The sequence below is a fragment of the Anguilla anguilla genome, chromosome 10 (assembly GCF_013347855.1).
Source record: "Anguilla anguilla isolate fAngAng1 chromosome 10, fAngAng1.pri, whole genome shotgun sequence".
Taxonomy (NCBI): Eukaryota; Metazoa; Chordata; class Actinopteri; order Anguilliformes; family Anguillidae; genus Anguilla; species Anguilla anguilla.
Genome location: NC_049210.1, coordinates 16,325,450 through 16,341,501, shown reverse-complemented (window position 1 = coordinate 16,341,501; position 16,052 = coordinate 16,325,450). Strand labels below are relative to the sequence as shown.

The 16,052-nt window shown below is 42.1% G+C and overlaps 2 protein-coding genes across 2 annotated transcripts; both read left to right on the top strand.

Annotated features, from left to right (window-relative positions):
• The first annotated feature begins 1,145 nt into the window (after window positions 1-1,145).
• Window positions 1,146-10,469, top strand: slc25a25a (solute carrier family 25 member 25a). The gene is made up of 10 exons (XM_035379958.1): window positions 1,146-1,389; window positions 3,457-3,583; window positions 3,704-3,791; window positions 4,259-4,370; window positions 5,630-5,788; window positions 6,726-6,878; window positions 7,029-7,136; window positions 7,265-7,432; window positions 7,560-7,710; window positions 7,939-10,469. Exons 1-10 carry the CDS (start codon window positions 1,237-1,239, stop codon window positions 8,115-8,117), a joined length of 1,398 nt encoding a protein of 465 aa, XP_035235849.1. The 5' UTR covers window positions 1,146-1,236; the 3' UTR covers window positions 8,118-10,469.
• A 1,055-nt stretch (window positions 10,470-11,524) lies between these two features.
• LOC118206540 (probable palmitoyltransferase ZDHHC12) lies at window positions 11,525-16,016 on the top strand. Its single transcript, XM_035379344.1, has 5 exons — window positions 11,525-11,989; window positions 12,313-12,449; window positions 12,574-12,666; window positions 12,878-13,044; window positions 13,367-16,016. Exons 1-5 carry the CDS (start codon window positions 11,893-11,895, stop codon window positions 13,680-13,682), a joined length of 810 nt encoding a protein of 269 aa, XP_035235235.1. The 5' UTR covers window positions 11,525-11,892; the 3' UTR covers window positions 13,683-16,016.
• Window positions 16,017-16,052: the final 36 nt, after the last annotated feature.

The window sequence follows — 16,052 nt, the reverse complement described above, 5'->3', positions numbered from 1 at the left end:
CCAAAAGGTCAATTTGGTTACGTCGCCTTTTACGTTGGAATTGGGTGATCTTTCCCTGAAAGTACCTCCTTCAAAACTGAAATACAAAGTTTCATTAAGCTACCTTGCCCAAGCAGTGTCTGCCAGTGGTCCTCTCATACTCTTAATGTACCTCTTTCCAGAACCCTGGGCTGCTGTATGAATACAGTTTCTGCAAAAATACCATTATTTCAGGGGTGATTTGATTGAGGCTTTTAAATTCATAAAGGGGATCAACAAAGTGAACAACAAGAGATTTTTCAGGTTGAGTTATGTTAGTAGAACAAGGGGACATAAATGGACATTAATAAAAGGTATATTCCATACAGACATTAGGAAGAATTTTTTCACACAGATCAGTCAATTTGTGGAATAGCCTACCAGGTCACGTAATACAGGAAGAAACTGGGGATTTTCAAGACTAGGCTTGATACAGTGTTAGATACTATCTAGTCTGTAGGTAATCAGAGTACTAATTTAGTCAGGGAAATGGCTATGGGGCTGAACGGCCTGTTTTCGACATTTTATTATGTTATTTAACTAAAAATAAAATAAATCTGCAAAATACAAATTAGCATAAAACCATTTCGTCGTTTACCGTTTTACAGAAAATGAAAACTACTGTTAAGTTTCATATATTACATAGTTTTTATGTGTTTGTGTGCGTGTGTACACAGAAATTTGAGCACTTAACCTAAATTGATAGGTTATCAGTGGGGCTGTGTAAATCAAAAAAAAAAGAAGGTTAAAATTAAAAACATTTTTGTTGATGTATATAAACTAAAGATATCGTTATATTCTAATATTCTTTAAATATTTCATAAACTGAAAATGACGTTGTTATTAGATTTGTTAGTATACTTTTTCATCTTATATGTCAGTATTGAAGGCATTAAAAGGTTAAAACCTGTTTCGCAATTTTACGAGAAACGGGGAGCGTTTACAGTCCCTGGGAGCGAACCGGAGCGAACGACGTCTGTGTGGAATGTTATTTTGATTGGCTGTCTTGAAATTGACGTAACGAAAGGTCGAGAAAAAATTTAGACGCCAATGAAAGTCCGCCGTTGCTTGACGGGCCCCAAAATGGGAGGGATTTATAAATCCATTTCATAGGGCGAGTCGCTGACTAACCGGCATTTCAGTTTCGTACCGCGGCAAGGAGCGGAATAGTCTATTTCAGTTATTTATTTATTTATTTGTATTTAAGAAACCGTGAAAATGTTGTGCCTGTGCCTATACGTGCCCAACTCTGATCAAACCGAGTTCGAGTATTTTGAGTCAAACGGACTACCATCTGAATTAAAATCCCTCTTCAAATTGAGTTTATTTCTTCCCTCTCAAGAATTTTCAACCTATCGAAAGTGGCGAAAGGTAAGACTGCTTAAGTTTCATCATTGCTAAATTTGTCCATATGTTTTAGCTTTGGTGTTTAACTTGCACACGGTCCAATGTAAAATGATTTTCCATTTGTAAAAATGCCGACAGTATTAAAATGAATGGTAAACGTTTTAAAATGCCGGTAAGTCACATGGTGTTGGCTTTGTTCCGTTTTCCAGAAATGCAATTTCCTGGTAATGATGGCAAGCCATGTAGTCTGTCATTCCGGGGTTTTAAAAAAATACATTTTTGTGATAATATTTGGATACTTTCTTAAACCTGAATTTTTATTTCTAAGAACGGAGAATAAAAATTCTATTTTACTAAATTTAGCGACCATCTGCCGCCCTGCTAGAAATGGAATTTCTTGAGAATGACGTGTGCAGGAAAGTCCATATTTGGTAGAAATTCGTGCGGTGCATTTTCTGGATTTTGAACAAGTTCGTGAGGCTAACTGGTAATTTGTTATGCTAGAAGCGCTAGTTTTTTTGTTTGACATCGCACATTGTATTGGGTGAACATCAAAACTGTTGATTGCATTTGTTTCTGGCAGACCGCAATTAGCTAGCGACGCAGCTAGCTAATTGCGTTCAATTTGCAGTGCAGCTAAATTACCTAATGTGTGTGGTGATTAGCTTCAGTCGGTAGTCTGGATCCAGATTAGATTAGCTAGCTACTGGTGTTAGTATCTTTCCTGATTAAACGACAGAACTGTCTGCACTCTGAAAAGAACGGGATTAAACAAAATAGCATCTGAATTTTAATAAAATACAGCCAACAGAGTTGGCAGAAGGAAGTTCTGGCTTTGAGATTCGTTCAGCACTTCAAATAGGATTATTATCATTATAATAAAATTGCACTGTGGAAGTGCTGGTTTTAAGCACTGTACCAACCAAACTGAATGTAACTTGCAATATTTTCTTGCTACAACGCGTCGTGTGCTGGTTTCCCAGGAACACAACCCATAAACGCTAACGCACCTGTCCTCAGCATACTGCCCCGTGTTGGGCACCGGAAATTAACAGAATGACTCAGTTTGTGACCTATACGTCCTGACAGGATGTTTTCCTGGCAATGATGTGTATCCAGTTTATTGTTTACGTCTGATGGTGCGGTCTGTTAGGAGTGTAAAGAGTAGCTATGTCTATATATAATCACTAGGACGAAAGGACCGGACATGGGCTGCGGAAGTGGAATATCAGTAATAGCCTAATCCTATTGAACTGGTTTTAAAGAGCCAGCTTTGAAGAGGAAGCGTTTTTTTTCTTCAGTGTGAAAGGAAGTAGTGGAGACTATCTATGAACAAATGGAGGAAAACCTGTTGTAATGTATTCAGATGACTGATGGGGTACCCAAATGTTGTTAGGGTGGGTGGGGGTAGTAAGTGCCTTTTGAGTGGATGGAGATGTCCTGGTTTGGGTTCACTTACCAAGGTTGGGCAATTGTGTTGTACATTTGAAAGGTCCTTCAACAACTGTCCGTCTATGCCAAAGGGTTGTATGTAATTTAATAAGTATGCTATGCACATCACCTTAAATCATCATAATAATGATTAAGTGCGTTTACAAAACCGAAACGTGCAGGCCCAGACAAGTCTAACCATGTGGGCCATGGCTAGTGTATAAAATGGGGAAATTTATTCTACTCTTTTAATTGATGTAATTCACTTTTTCCCCACACCTTGGATTGGGCTCTTTGGAGGGTTAATTGCACCTACCTGGCAGCTGCTGGGTTGCTCTGCCAGTTTCCATCTTGTCTTAATGGTACTGTGGCCTATTTGCTGTTTATCTACCAGAGAACAGTGAATGGGTTTTGGGGGGTATCCATGCAGAGAGTGTAATGGAGTAGGCGATCAATAGACTTTAGAGCGTTACTGCCAAGTCACTGGGTCCTAGCAAGTGCAATATAGGCAAGCACTCTGTCAAATTCAGCTCACTGAACCCTGTCCTTTCTGTGTTTGCACTACTAAAATGCATTTAAGTAGTGAAAGCACTGATATTTGTAGCAGAGAAAAAAAGGTTCCAGTATTTAAACTGGCTGCAAACTCTTTTTCATTTCTAGAAAAGCGTAAAAGCCGAAGAGAAGGACCTTGATGGGCAGCTGGACTTTGAAGAGCTCGTCCACTACCTGCGAGCTCACGAAAAGAAACTGCGGCTTGTCTTCAAGAGCCAGGACGAGAAGGACAATGGTAAGACCTTAATTCTGGAGGGGGGGTCTGGACAAGCAGCAACCCTCCTGCTCACGAAGTGATCCGTTTTAAGAGACTGCTGAATTTTGATTTGTGCATTTTTAATTGTGTTTGGTGCAGGGCGAGTGGATACACAGGAGATCATGCAGTCACTGCGGGACCTTGGAGTGCACATTTCAGAGAGGCAGGCACAGAGGATATTAAAAAGGTGAGCCAGGTCACTGTCAGTGGCTTGTAAACCTAGCCTGCTTTCCGCCTCTCTCTTAACCCCCAGCCGTGCTATAGCGTTTCAGCTGGCCGGCGGCAGATATTTAATTCCATAATCTAACGCGTCTCTCACAGACTGATGCCATATTTGCAGCAAAACTGTCTGTGCACCTCTGCTTCCCTTCATCTCTTCCTAATTTCAGAGCTAAGGAGGGCCCAGACCTATTCCTTTATTGCTTTGTAAGTAAATTCATTGGCATCTGCTCGGTCCTGCCTCTCATGTCTTAAGTACACCAGGCTGTGTCTTAATTAATTTTTCCATGGCTGTTCTAACACCTCACCATGAGGAAGTTGTCCCTTGACAATATTGTTCTGTGCATGTGCCAACTTTCAATCACTTAACCATAATATACGGAGTTACACTAGCAAGCGGTGAGAGAAAATTGATGTTGGTTTGTCATTTCATAGCATGGAGAAGAACGGAACGATGACAATCGACTGGAACGAGTGGAGAGATTACCAGATGTTGCACCCCGCCGACAATATACCTGAGATCATCTTGTACTGGAAGCACTCCACGGTAAGAGGAATGGCGCTCGCTCCCACAGCATTTACGTCTGCACCCGAGACGCACGGACAGCGATTCTCCAAAGCCAACACACTTTACCAGACGTTAATTAACCTGTAGTCTGAGCCTCACTGACATTAGATCTCAGCACTGACAAGGGTGCCTAAAATACAACCTGGCTGCACTAGTCTCCGCGGAGATAAAGTTTAATCCTTTAAAAGGATCAGCATTACCACTGACATAATTGTCTTTGTGATTGATATTACAGAAGGTCAGGAAGGCAGACTGTCTCCAAATTCTTATTTGCCTTTTGATCAGTTTGCTTGTTTTAAACTGACTGTCCTGCAGAAGGTATTCAACAGTGGTAGGGGACAAAAAATCATTTCCATTGCATTTAGGACGGCCAGATCAGAGGTAGTAGACAAGGGTTTAAGTGCAGCTTAATTGGCTAATCTGTGACTATTAATAAAATGTTTATGCAGACACGGCCACCAAACGCAAATTCCACCAAGCCACCTGACCTTCCCAAGAGCCAAGTGAATGTTTCTTAAGTTACTGGGGCAAGTGGCAGCAGTTGCCATTTTCAGAGAACATTCCGGTATTAAAGGTATCAGCTGTCAGACCATCAGGCCCCAGTCTGGGATTTGGCAGCAGCTTGGCCAAGTAGCGTACATGCTGTCTTTTTTTCCCCCTATTTGCACACCCAAAGGCTGCTCTTGGCAAAGGTGGCTATCTCTTAGGTATAGGCTGTTCTAGAGAACCACGTCTTATCATGGTTCAGCAGCTCGGCAGCTTGCCTGTTCCTCCCTGACCCAGTAAGACTCTTGCGTAACCTCTAGGGCTGGTAACAGGACTGTGGTCTTCAACCTTTAACGTTGTACAATGCATGCATAGCATGCCTGATCTGAATTAAACATTACAGTATAACAGTATGTGTTACCCTTTTGTGACTTCTTGGGCCTTGTATCAGATTAAATATTAACACCCCAGGTAAAACGATTGATTCGATGAATTGCTCTTTCCATCTCAAAGACTTTATTTTCCATTAAAGTTATCCGGCCACAGTGCTCTGTAAAGGTCAAAATGCACATTGAGAAAATCAAAGGAATCACTTCCAAGAAATGCCCATTCTAATCTGTCCTTCAAGTAATGGTGTCCTTTTGGCTTTTATATGGGGAAGTACAAAAGTTTTTCAGAAATCAGAAATAATGTAAATTATTAAACTTAACTGCTATTTCTCAAGTAACCTCATTTTATAATTTCACCCCTAGATATTTGACATTGGTGAGAATTTGATGGTTCCTGATGAGTTCACGGCGCAAGAAAAGATGATGGGGATGTGGTGGCGACACCTGGTAGCGGGAGGTGGAGCTGGCGCTGTGTCTCGGACCTTCACGGCGCCACTTGACCGACTCAAAGTGCTCATGCAGGTAAGACTTCATGTCCCAGAGGCACAAACTCGTATCACAATTTGAAATTGCTGCTTCTTTCCAGTTGTGTGCAGAGCACATGGTTATCAATGTCACACTTTCTTTCAATGGCATCGCTTCCTTGGTTTTAAACGTTATGATTATAAATTAGTTCCACAATTGTATTACTCAACATTTATATGAATCAAACGGTAGATAGTGGAAGTGGGCCATTTGCATAACTTTTAGGGGCTCGTAAAATGGTTGAAATGCGGCTTGTGTGTCATAATATGCAATTCTCCCTGTCGCAAGAGTAATTACGCAAGTGCAATAACTGTGTTAATGAGTAGATGTACCAGAAAGGGTGGGGGGGGGGGGGGCAGAGTTCAAACTCTTTTTTTGTACCACCTGCTCTTCTGGACACATGGGGGTTGCTCTGCCAATCAAACAGATTCTGGGCCAAGCACACATTTTGTCCCGCATTCTGATTGGCCATAGACACGGTAGTAGGGCTGAGGCCAGTATGTCTGTCAGAATGACGTGAATGCTACTGTTTGTCGAAGTACGAGGGACATCGAGATTACTAGAGATTACTCTGTGACAGCAGTTCCCTGTGACGACAGAGTTTGTTCTTCCTCTCAGGACTTTTTGACTTTGCCCTCTCGCCAAAGAAAGTTGTGACATGCCAACTGTAGACTCATCTGCTTTCTGTCCACGTAAAATAAACAGTGGTGTTGGCAGTGTGGAGAGAAGTTCGATTTGATCTTTAATCCAAAGACTAAAGGCAAATCTAAAGGTGACTTGTTTTGTCCTGAACATGACTGCACATATTTCTTTGTGTGGAGTCGAGTCCAGATGTTCAACTGGTCAAAAAAAGAGCAAAGTATAGATAAATGTGGCTGCTGCACCATAATGGCAGATCAGTGTGTTCTCATTCCTTCCCTTGTGTCTGGAACAGGTGCATGGGTCTCATGGCTGCAAAATGAGCATTGTGGGAGGACTGACCCAGATGATTCAAGAAGGTGGGATGAGGTCTCTGTGGCGAGGAAATGGCATCAACATCCTTAAAATTGCACCAGAGTCCGCCATCAAGTTCATGGCCTACGAACAGGTACAGTGTAAGATAAGCTAATGCTGCAGTACTGCAGTCTTGGGTGTATTACAGGTGCTACGGTTATATTCATATGCCTGTCTTGAAGCGTCATTATTGATGTATACTAATTTGGTCTTGTCCTTTCTCTCTTACTTTCTCTAATGGCAGATCAAACGGTTGATTGGCAGCAAACCAGAGACACTAGGGATAGCGGAGAGGTTTTTGGCTGGCTCTCTGGCAGGAGTCATTGCACAAAGCAGCATCTACCCAATGGAGGTGAGAACACCGTTTCTGTATGATACTGGTGCCGTGACTCTGTCACCGCTTAGATCGCACATGGCTTCCACGAGGGGCTTCGAGCATCTTTTAATGTGTACGGGTGCGTGTCTCTTCACCGTCTCCAGGTCCTGAAGACCCGGCTGGCCCTGAGAAAGACCGGGCAGTACTCCGGCATCGCCGACTGCGCCAAGCAGATCTGTCAGAAGGAGGGGCTGGGCGCTTTTTACAAGGGCTACGTTCCCAACATGCTGGGCATCATCCCCTACGCGGGCATCGATCTGGCCGTGTACGAGGTGAGCGTGATATGCTGAGATGTGCTGTACAGGAGCACCAGCCTACCAGGCTGAATTTGTGCTACATGCTCAATTTGTCGCGCCTATAAAGCGTGTGGTAACCTGACTTCTCTCTTCTCGTGAATAGACACTGAAGAACTCGTGGCTGCAGAACTACGCCACCGATAGCGCGGATCCTGGCGTGTTTGTCCTACTGGCCTGCGGCGCAGTCTCCAGCACCTGCGGTCAGCTGGCCTCCTACCCTTTGGCTCTGATCCGGACCCGGATGCAGGCACAAGGTGAGAGCAGCCTCCAGTGACACACAGGCGAACTACTTTTAGTTTTGTTTATCTTTGTTTTCGTTTTTCCAGTTTAGTCATTTAATAGGCCCCTTTTTAACCCATTTGTTCCTGCATCATTTGTGAGGTTTCTGAAGTTTGCCAGTATTTTTGTGTGCAACAGGCTTTAGCTCTCTTATCTTACCAGCTTTATTTGACGTTTGTTTTTGTTTTATTCACTCCCAAAAGCCACTGTAGGCGGAGGGCCCCAGATGACCATGTCTGGCCTCTTCAAGCATATCGTCAGGACAGAGGGGGCCTCGGGGCTCTACAGGGGCCTGGCCCCAAACTTCATGAAGGTCATTCCTGCTGTCAGCATCAGCTACGTGGTGTATGAGCACGCGAAGAGGACGCTTGGTGTTCGGTGATGGGGGTGTGCACAACCGCTGGAAGCTTCAACTGGACTTGGGGTGGGGGGGTGGACTACATTGTGGCCTAAGGGGGCCCCATGGCAAGGGGTGGGGGGGGCTGAGGATCTGTGGTGCTGTTGGAGGTTTGCACAACCGTCTCATTCTGTGAATGTCGGCCGGTGAAGTAAGTTTAACACTAGAAAATTTAAAAGCTGCTGATGGGCTGTTGACCCTCTGAACTGTGACAAAGGGGGGAGGCTTCTTTTATAATATTAATGATAGTAATTATTGCCATTTGTCTATTTGATTTGTTTTAATAATCACAAGAGGACACCGTGAGATGAGCTGCGGTTGTCTTGTAGTAACTGCTATCTCGAATGAATGAGTAAACCGATGTGTCTCGTCAATATATGCAGGGTTTCTGCTGCCTTCGGTCTAGAAGGGGAGTCAGTCACGCCCTAATTAGGGACCAATAATCTGTCTTGTCACTTGTGCATTGGGGTACATATGTGACCTGTCTATTCTTGTCTGTGTTTGCAAGAGGGATGCTTGTTGTCAAGCTCAACAATTAAAGGGACTTGCCTCAGTGTTTCATGGCAGTAGGGTGGTGCCTCCCAGTCCGTCTGCCTCTGAAGAAAACTCTAAACCAAATGCAATCCAAAGTGTTGTTTGACGCTTTTGTAAATCCAACGAGCACCTCCTTTTTTATTTTGATGTGTTCCCTTTTTAATGCTTAACACTCACATTCTGATTTGTTTCGGTGGCTAAATTATATCTTTTTTTTTTTTTTTAAGATTCTTACCCACTGCAACGATTGGAACAGGTTATTTTTAACCCTGTCAGAAAACATCAGAATAATGTGGTGGGGCAAGAAGAGGGAATGAAAGAAATTTAATTGTGCTGCTATTTTTAAATACATGATTCATATGGTATTGTAGAACAAATGAAAAAGTTGATTTTGTGCAGTGTTGATGTGTTTGACATATTTATTTGTTTTCTCTCAGGAGATAAATGTAGAATGTGTGTTGTCAAAGTTCTGTTCTGGAGCACAGATTTAGCTGGTCCCTTTTGAATGTGTTTAAACGGTTCTTTACTAAGCTTAATTTCTCTCTCAGAGTAGCATTGAAGTACTTGAGTCAGGAGGCCGTGGTGCCAGAAGAGTTCCCGTTGAACCCCACCAGATTAGATTTTTCTTTACCTCCCCCATGCATGCCATTACACTTGGCCACTCCCTGACTCCTATGGGTATTTTCACTGCATTGAGAAAGGTGCACCACAGTGCCTTTCATTTATACTTCCAAATTGTTAGATGCGTAGAGGACACTTGAGCACTTTATCTGCTTTAACCGCCCAATTGTTTGCACACAAAAAATTGAATAAAAGCAGGCTTTAATCACATGGGTGATTAAATTACATAATTGGGAACTGAAGTTCTAATGCATAAATACATTTTATTAGGGGAGGGAGGGAGTGGCAGGGGAGCAGTGTTCTGTCTTCAAGAAATACTGGCTTTTGACCCTTTGTTCTGTGATAAGTGGGATACAGTGTGTACTCATTTGGAAAGTGGGACTTGAGTATTAATCTGGGCTGTTCCCTAACACAATGCAAGATGTCAGGTAGTTTAGTTTACTTGACCGCATACGTCCCAAGCTGGAAATATGAGTGTACTAGAGTTGGTTTGGTGTCAAAGTTTTTTTTCTGTTCCCACAGGGAAAGTGTAATTTCTTGTACTAAAAATGGGGGGAGGGTGTAAATGTATTCTTTGATAGCCCAGACCCACCGCTCCCACCCCCTGTTAAGGCAGCACCTTTTCTCCTTTTCCTGCTTATCTTGAAGCCATGTGGGTTTTTTTGTTTGCCCCATCTTCAGTACTACTTAAGTATTTGCGATGGATGTTATGCCAAAAGACAAAAAAGTAGAGTATTAACGAGAAAGCAGTGCTTTCAGCCTGTATAAGTGTGTGTGTGTGTGTGTGTGTGTGTGTGTGTACATGTACATGTATACTGGCAAACTGTCTTTCCTTGATCTGATTTTTGCACATTGTTCTAAAAGCTAACCCAGTATGAAGACTAAACATGACTCTATGCCTTAACATTTCATGTTGTCCCTGAGCCTGACTGTGAGCTCACAACATTGAATTGCACAATGTAGTCTTACTGTACAAAGAATAGTGCAACGATACATGTCTTGCGATAGTAACCTACTCTTCAGACACATTCATTGTATTAAAATGTTTTTTATATCAAGTCTGTATTTTTGGAGAAATATCAAGCATTTAAAAGGTACCATGTTTTTGTAGAATGTGAACTACTGGAAACAAAAGAATGTATTTATATGAACGTGGGAACAATAAAATATATTATATAAAAATGCTTGTTTTTGTGATTTGTCATGAAAGGATGATACAACAGATGCATTGGAAAGGAACTGAAATTTGACCTCGTAACCCACAGAGTTGAATTGGTAAAAAAAACTGAAATTACTTTGCTGCAAAACTGTACATTTATTATCACTGACAATGAACTGTTCTGCATTTGAAAATGATGCGCTTAAATACATTCCTGAATGAGATGTGAAATTCACAATAATAGTAAGGACCAACCGCTTGAATGCAAAGGGTCTTTTACATGCATACGTTTAAAAATATGAACACACACATGAGCATGGTTTTACATATAACTGTGTATACATGCATGTATACATACACACCCTGACTGTTCCCTCTCTCCATTCAATTTCTATTCAATTTTATTTGTACACCACTTTTTACAGAGAACTGTCACAAAGATGCTTTACAGAGTAGCAAGCCAAAGAAAAGGAGCAAACTGAGCAAACACCTGGCTTGAACCCCCAAATAGCAAGCAAGTTTGCAGCAACAGTTTGGGGAAGGCCCTTTTCCGTTTCAGCAAGACAATGCCCCCGGGCACACAGTCGGGTTCGTTTAGTCGAGATCGTGTGGAAGAACTTGACTACCCTGCACAGAGCCCTGACCTCAACCCCATCCAACACCTTTGGTATCAAACGCCTAGGCCTAATCGCCCAATTAGTGCCTGACCTCACTAATGCTCTTTTGGAAAAATGGTCCAACATCTAGTATAAAGCCTTCCCAGAAGAGTGGAGGTTGTTATAGCAGCAAAGGGTGGATCAACTCCATATGAATGTCCATAATTTTGGATGAGATGTTGGATGTCAGGTGACCACATACTTTTGGCCATACACACACACTGCTATATGTAAAACCGCGCACATGCGTGAGTTCATATATTTTAAACCATATATGAGGAAGAGAGAGAGAGTCGGTCTGAGTATGACAAGCCGCAAAAAGCCGTCTTGTAACCGGTGCAACTCCGTTCTCTCAGTCCAAGATGGTGACTAGTTAAATTAAATACATGCAAATATTGCCCCTTTGTGGTTGTACGTGGATATAGCGCGGTTGTGTCTTTCCGATGGACTCAACTGCACACTTCACATAATGGCGGAACTTGACAACAAAACAAACACGATTTGAACACAAAATTTAATATATGCCGACTAGCCACGCACTTACCAAGTTGTTTAAAAACGAATACGCTGCAATGAGCCCATCCACGACAGAATTCGATAAAATTTCATAACATTCGTTTTCACTTCTGTCTTCCACATAGTTCTACTAGGAACCTGGGAAAGTACTGGAGGAACCGAAAGACACCGATGGCAAGCTAACTACCCAGGCTCTCCCAATGTTGTATTGCAACAGTGCTTTAAGTTTTTATTTGATTCATTTGATGTAATATATTTGTTTGAGAATGCTAGGATGTTTAAAAACGTGTTTGGGTCTGGGTTTCTTATAAGAACTGCTCACGTTACCCTGACATGGGTGATAACGTTGATACTCTTCCTTCATGACACAGGTAAGTTAGATAATCGTCATCTGTTAGCATGGAATACTGCTTCGTATAGCCAGCTGATAATAATATGTAGTCCAGTATTTTAAATATAGTGTAGCTAACGTGGATAGCAAGCTTTTAAAGTTAGATCGCTGATGTTAGGCTTATCGACTATTCATCATCATCATACAGTCTTCTAGCTAGCTATGCTACTAACTAGAATAACTAGCTACACATGCAGCACGCTTCGTTACGTACGCTAACTGGAGTTAGATACGTCTCTAGCTAGCAGAATTAAAACAACTGATGAAAGAAATGTACAGTTGACCTTCTCTGCTTTGATATAGACCTGCGGAAGCAAGAGGAGAGGGGCGAGCTTAAGCAGCCAGTGCTTTTTGTCTTGCTGGTCCTGGTGTCAGTACTGCTCTATTTCGCTGTTTCCCTCATGGATCCGGGATTTGTAGTCTCCGACAGTGACGCTAAGGTCAGTCAAAAAGCACCCATCCCACAAATTGGCAATTTATTAAAAGTTGATGAATGCCGAAAAAGTGAACAACGTTTCCAGAAGTGACTCATGCATTCTCTGTATCCGCTGCCCCATGTCTTAGTTCACTCTTGGTGTCAGTGAAGAAGAACAGGAGATGATCCCCAATACCTCCAAGGCCATACGTCTGCGCCGTTGTGGCTACTGTCTGCTGCAGGTACCAAGTCAATGCATTAGGTTCAATGGCGCAAAGTTTGCAGAGATGTATTGACTTTAGCCTCTGAAACCCTGCAAAGTATCCATCGAGAATTTGTTTAATTCATGTTTCCAGGGATAGTTGAAGCCCAGGCTGCAGTTAATTTGAAAAATATGATTAAAAGTCATTTAAAAGGTATGAGTGAAAATCTGAGTTTCTCTCTCGTGAGCAGCAACCAATGAGAGCCAAGCACTGCCAGAACTGCAAGCACTGTGTGCGGCGCTATGACCACCACTGCCCCTGGATTGAAAACTGTGTGGGTGAGAGGAACCACCGCTGGTTTGTCCTCTACCTGGGCGTCCAGCTGCTAGCCCTGCTCTGGGCATTCAACCTGGCATGGTGAGTGGTGGTCTGAGTTGGCAGTTGCATGTATTAAACAAATTCAGTTGAACGTTTTAGCTGTTGTCTATAATGCAGACCCGTTACTGCAGTACTGTACCTGGACTAACTATCACTACTCTGTCCTCAACATATGTAGCTCTGATGTCTGACACACATACAGTATGTTTGGACTGCATCATTAGGCTTCATAAGGGGAGGAACCTTAAGTTTTGGTCGATATACCAGTGTACCAAACTAAAGTACTACAAGTGCACACCAAATAACAGTCAGTAAATTGAAGAGTTCTTTTGACTGATGTTAATTTGTTTGTCTCTGTCAGGTCTGGGATCAGCTATGCGTCCACCTGGGACCTGTGGCTGCGTCAGAACGGCTTCTTGCTGGCGGTGGCCTCTTTGGTGGGTGTGTTCTCGCTGGTGGCGGTGCTGCTGTTGGGCTCCCATCTGTACTTGGTCTCGCTCAACACCACTACCTGGGAGTTCATGTCGCACCACCGCATTTCCTACCTCAAGCACTGTGGTGCCGACGAGAACCCCTTTGACCAGGGCACGCTGCGCAACCTGTGGAGCTTCTTCTGCACCTGCCGCATCGTCGCCTGGGAGCAGGTGTACTTCAGAGAGAGCACTGAACGTGTCTAGCCCCTTGCCCCAGCCCACCCCACCCCCTCTCATCCGGATTCTACCGGTTTCTCTTTCACTCCATGTCTATCTCTGGGGCTGAGGTTTGGTCCTTTAACTTCCTTCATCGTGCCATTTTCCTCCACAGTAAGTCAGATGTGTCAGTTCCAGAAGGAAGAATCCTGCAGAAATGTGTGCAAAACCTCTTGGTTTTATTTTGATGAGAGTGTGTTGTGTGGGATATAGGATGTTGTGTGTTGATGGGAAAGGGAGAAAGATCTTCCCTTGCTGCTATTTTGGGATCAAACTTTAAGGAATGAACAGGAATATATTGTTGGATGGTGACAGAATTAGTCATATGATGTAAATGCCACCTTCCATATGCAACTGGGCTCTATGTTTATTGTAGTAGTAATCTAACTAATATGTGGCTTGATTCCTTTTCCTTAGTGATGAAACGTACCTTTTTATCATTCTCTTGTGCTCAGCAAAACCGCTCTACCAATTTGGCTTTGTAATGCACTTTTCATAAAGCACCGTTTCTCAGCCCTGGTCCTGGGGACCCGCTGTGCATGCTGAGCTTGAGCTTGATACTATGGTTGGAAAAAAAAACCCCAGCATACACAGTGGGTCCCCCAGGGCCTAGGTTGAGAAACACTGTCAAAAAGCATTCCACAAATATCTCCCAGACATAGACAAAGAAGGGGTTTGAGGTAAGGAAAACACAGGAATTATGTTTACGCTGTTATAAAATAGGCCGACTTCTTCAAACGACAAGGTATGTGTATTACAGTTGATTTTGAAAGGTAATAGCAAGTAGCTGTGAATGAATGCTGATACTGTATACATTTTGTATTAAAAGGAGTGGAGTTCTCTCCCATCTGCATTGATAGGAGCAACTTCCTGAATTCTTCGGAGCACTATCTTATAAATTAAGGCAGGGCTGCTCAATCCTGTTCCTGTCCTGTAGGTTTTCACTCCAACACTAACAAAGCACACCTCATTCAACAACTAGAGAGCTCGTTGAGCTGCTAATTTGTAGAATCAGATGTGCCAGTTTAAAGGTTTAAATTAAAACCTACAGGATGGTAGATCTCCAAGAACAGGGTTGGGCAGCCCCAGATCAAGGAATTACATCATTCCAGGTGTTTGTATTGCCACCCATAAGCAGTAAAAACTGCATATTTACTTTGAGTGCATTTGTCCATCTGGAGATACAGTAAATCAAATATTCTTCTGCACACTGGAGGCCTGACTGGAGCAGTTGTCACAGTATCTGCTGGTTTTCTGCATTTTTCAGCATCAGATTTAAGTCACTAATTGTCACACATCTTGCTGTCAAGATCTTAATTGGCAGCTGATCTTAAGCTTTATCATCATAAACATAATTTCTGGGCGATATGACTTTTCATGATGATCCTGAGAAGGAGTTTAGAGAGTAGCCAAGTGAGTCCATATGAGGAAAAATAATTTCAGTTCTTCATAGCAGATGGCTTACCATTGAACCTCACTAAGAGCTTGAACAAATGCACTCTTCAACTATTTTTAAATTGGTAAACATTGGCATGGTGATTAAAATCCAGTGACGAAGCCAATTGCTTGTATTACATCCACTGGGCTCTCGTAGGGACACTGCATGCAGTTCAGATTTGGCTAGTTTTCATTACTGCAATCCTTTCTTCTTTGTTAGCATGAGATTCATGCCATGACACAGCAGGATGACAGTGGTCTGATGAAGAATCACATGTAGCCAGTTGATTCCTGCTAATGTACATGTCGCATGCTTGAATAGTAAATTAGCAAAGAGTCAAGGGGAACTGAATACAAGTAGTGACGGCTTTGTTTTTAAAAGACCAAGTAGGTTGTGTCAGTGGTGCTCTACAAACAAGGAAATGAAAATGTATTTTTGGTAAGATTTGACCTATATGCATATCAAGATGAACATTATTATATTTAAATTTTTATGATGGTTTGGCCGAATGAAACCTCCTTTGGATGCTAGTTTTTTTGTTTTGTTTTTGTTTTTGTTTTTAGAGACATAGAATAACTTAAGTCTGAAAAGTAGTCCATACTGTGTGTCCCAACATGGATGAATGGTTGATTTTAAAAAAAATACTTAAAATATAGAAATTTCAATTCTAAGCAATAATAATTGATAAATACCTCCATTGATTGAGGTTCACAAGGTTATAATTCCACATTGGTATCTTTTGGAATTTCATTTCTGAAGTTATCTGTTTACATAACCAAGTCACGTGATCTGATTTGACTTTGCATTGTGAAGTTATTGAACAAATTGAGTTATGCAATAATTTTTTAAATGACAGTATTGAACAAACATTAAAAAATTTAAACAGATATTTTGTAGTTTCATTTCTGTTTAAAAAATCC

Bases quoted from the DNA above. Each gene is read 5' to 3' on its own strand.
- slc25a25a (XM_035379958.1), top strand. From the start codon at position 1,237: ATGTTGTGCCTGTGCCTATACGTGCCCAACTCTGATCAAACCGAGTTC. The intron at 3,792-4,258 runs GTGAGCCAGGTC...GTCATTTCATAG, and splicing joins GCACAGAGGATATTAAAAAG to CATGGAGAAGAACGGAACGA. The intron at 7,433-7,559 runs GTGAGCGTGATA...TCTCGTGAATAG, and splicing joins TCGATCTGGCCGTGTACGAG to ACACTGAAGAACTCGTGGCT.
- LOC118206540 (XM_035379344.1), top strand. From the start codon at position 11,893: ATGTTTAAAAACGTGTTTGGGTCTGGGTTTCTTATAAGAACTGCTCAC. The intron at 11,990-12,312 runs GTAAGTTAGATA...GCTTTGATATAG, and splicing joins ACTCTTCCTTCATGACACAG to ACCTGCGGAAGCAAGAGGAG. The intron at 12,667-12,877 runs GTACCAAGTCAA...TCTCGTGAGCAG, and splicing joins GTGGCTACTGTCTGCTGCAG to CAACCAATGAGAGCCAAGCA.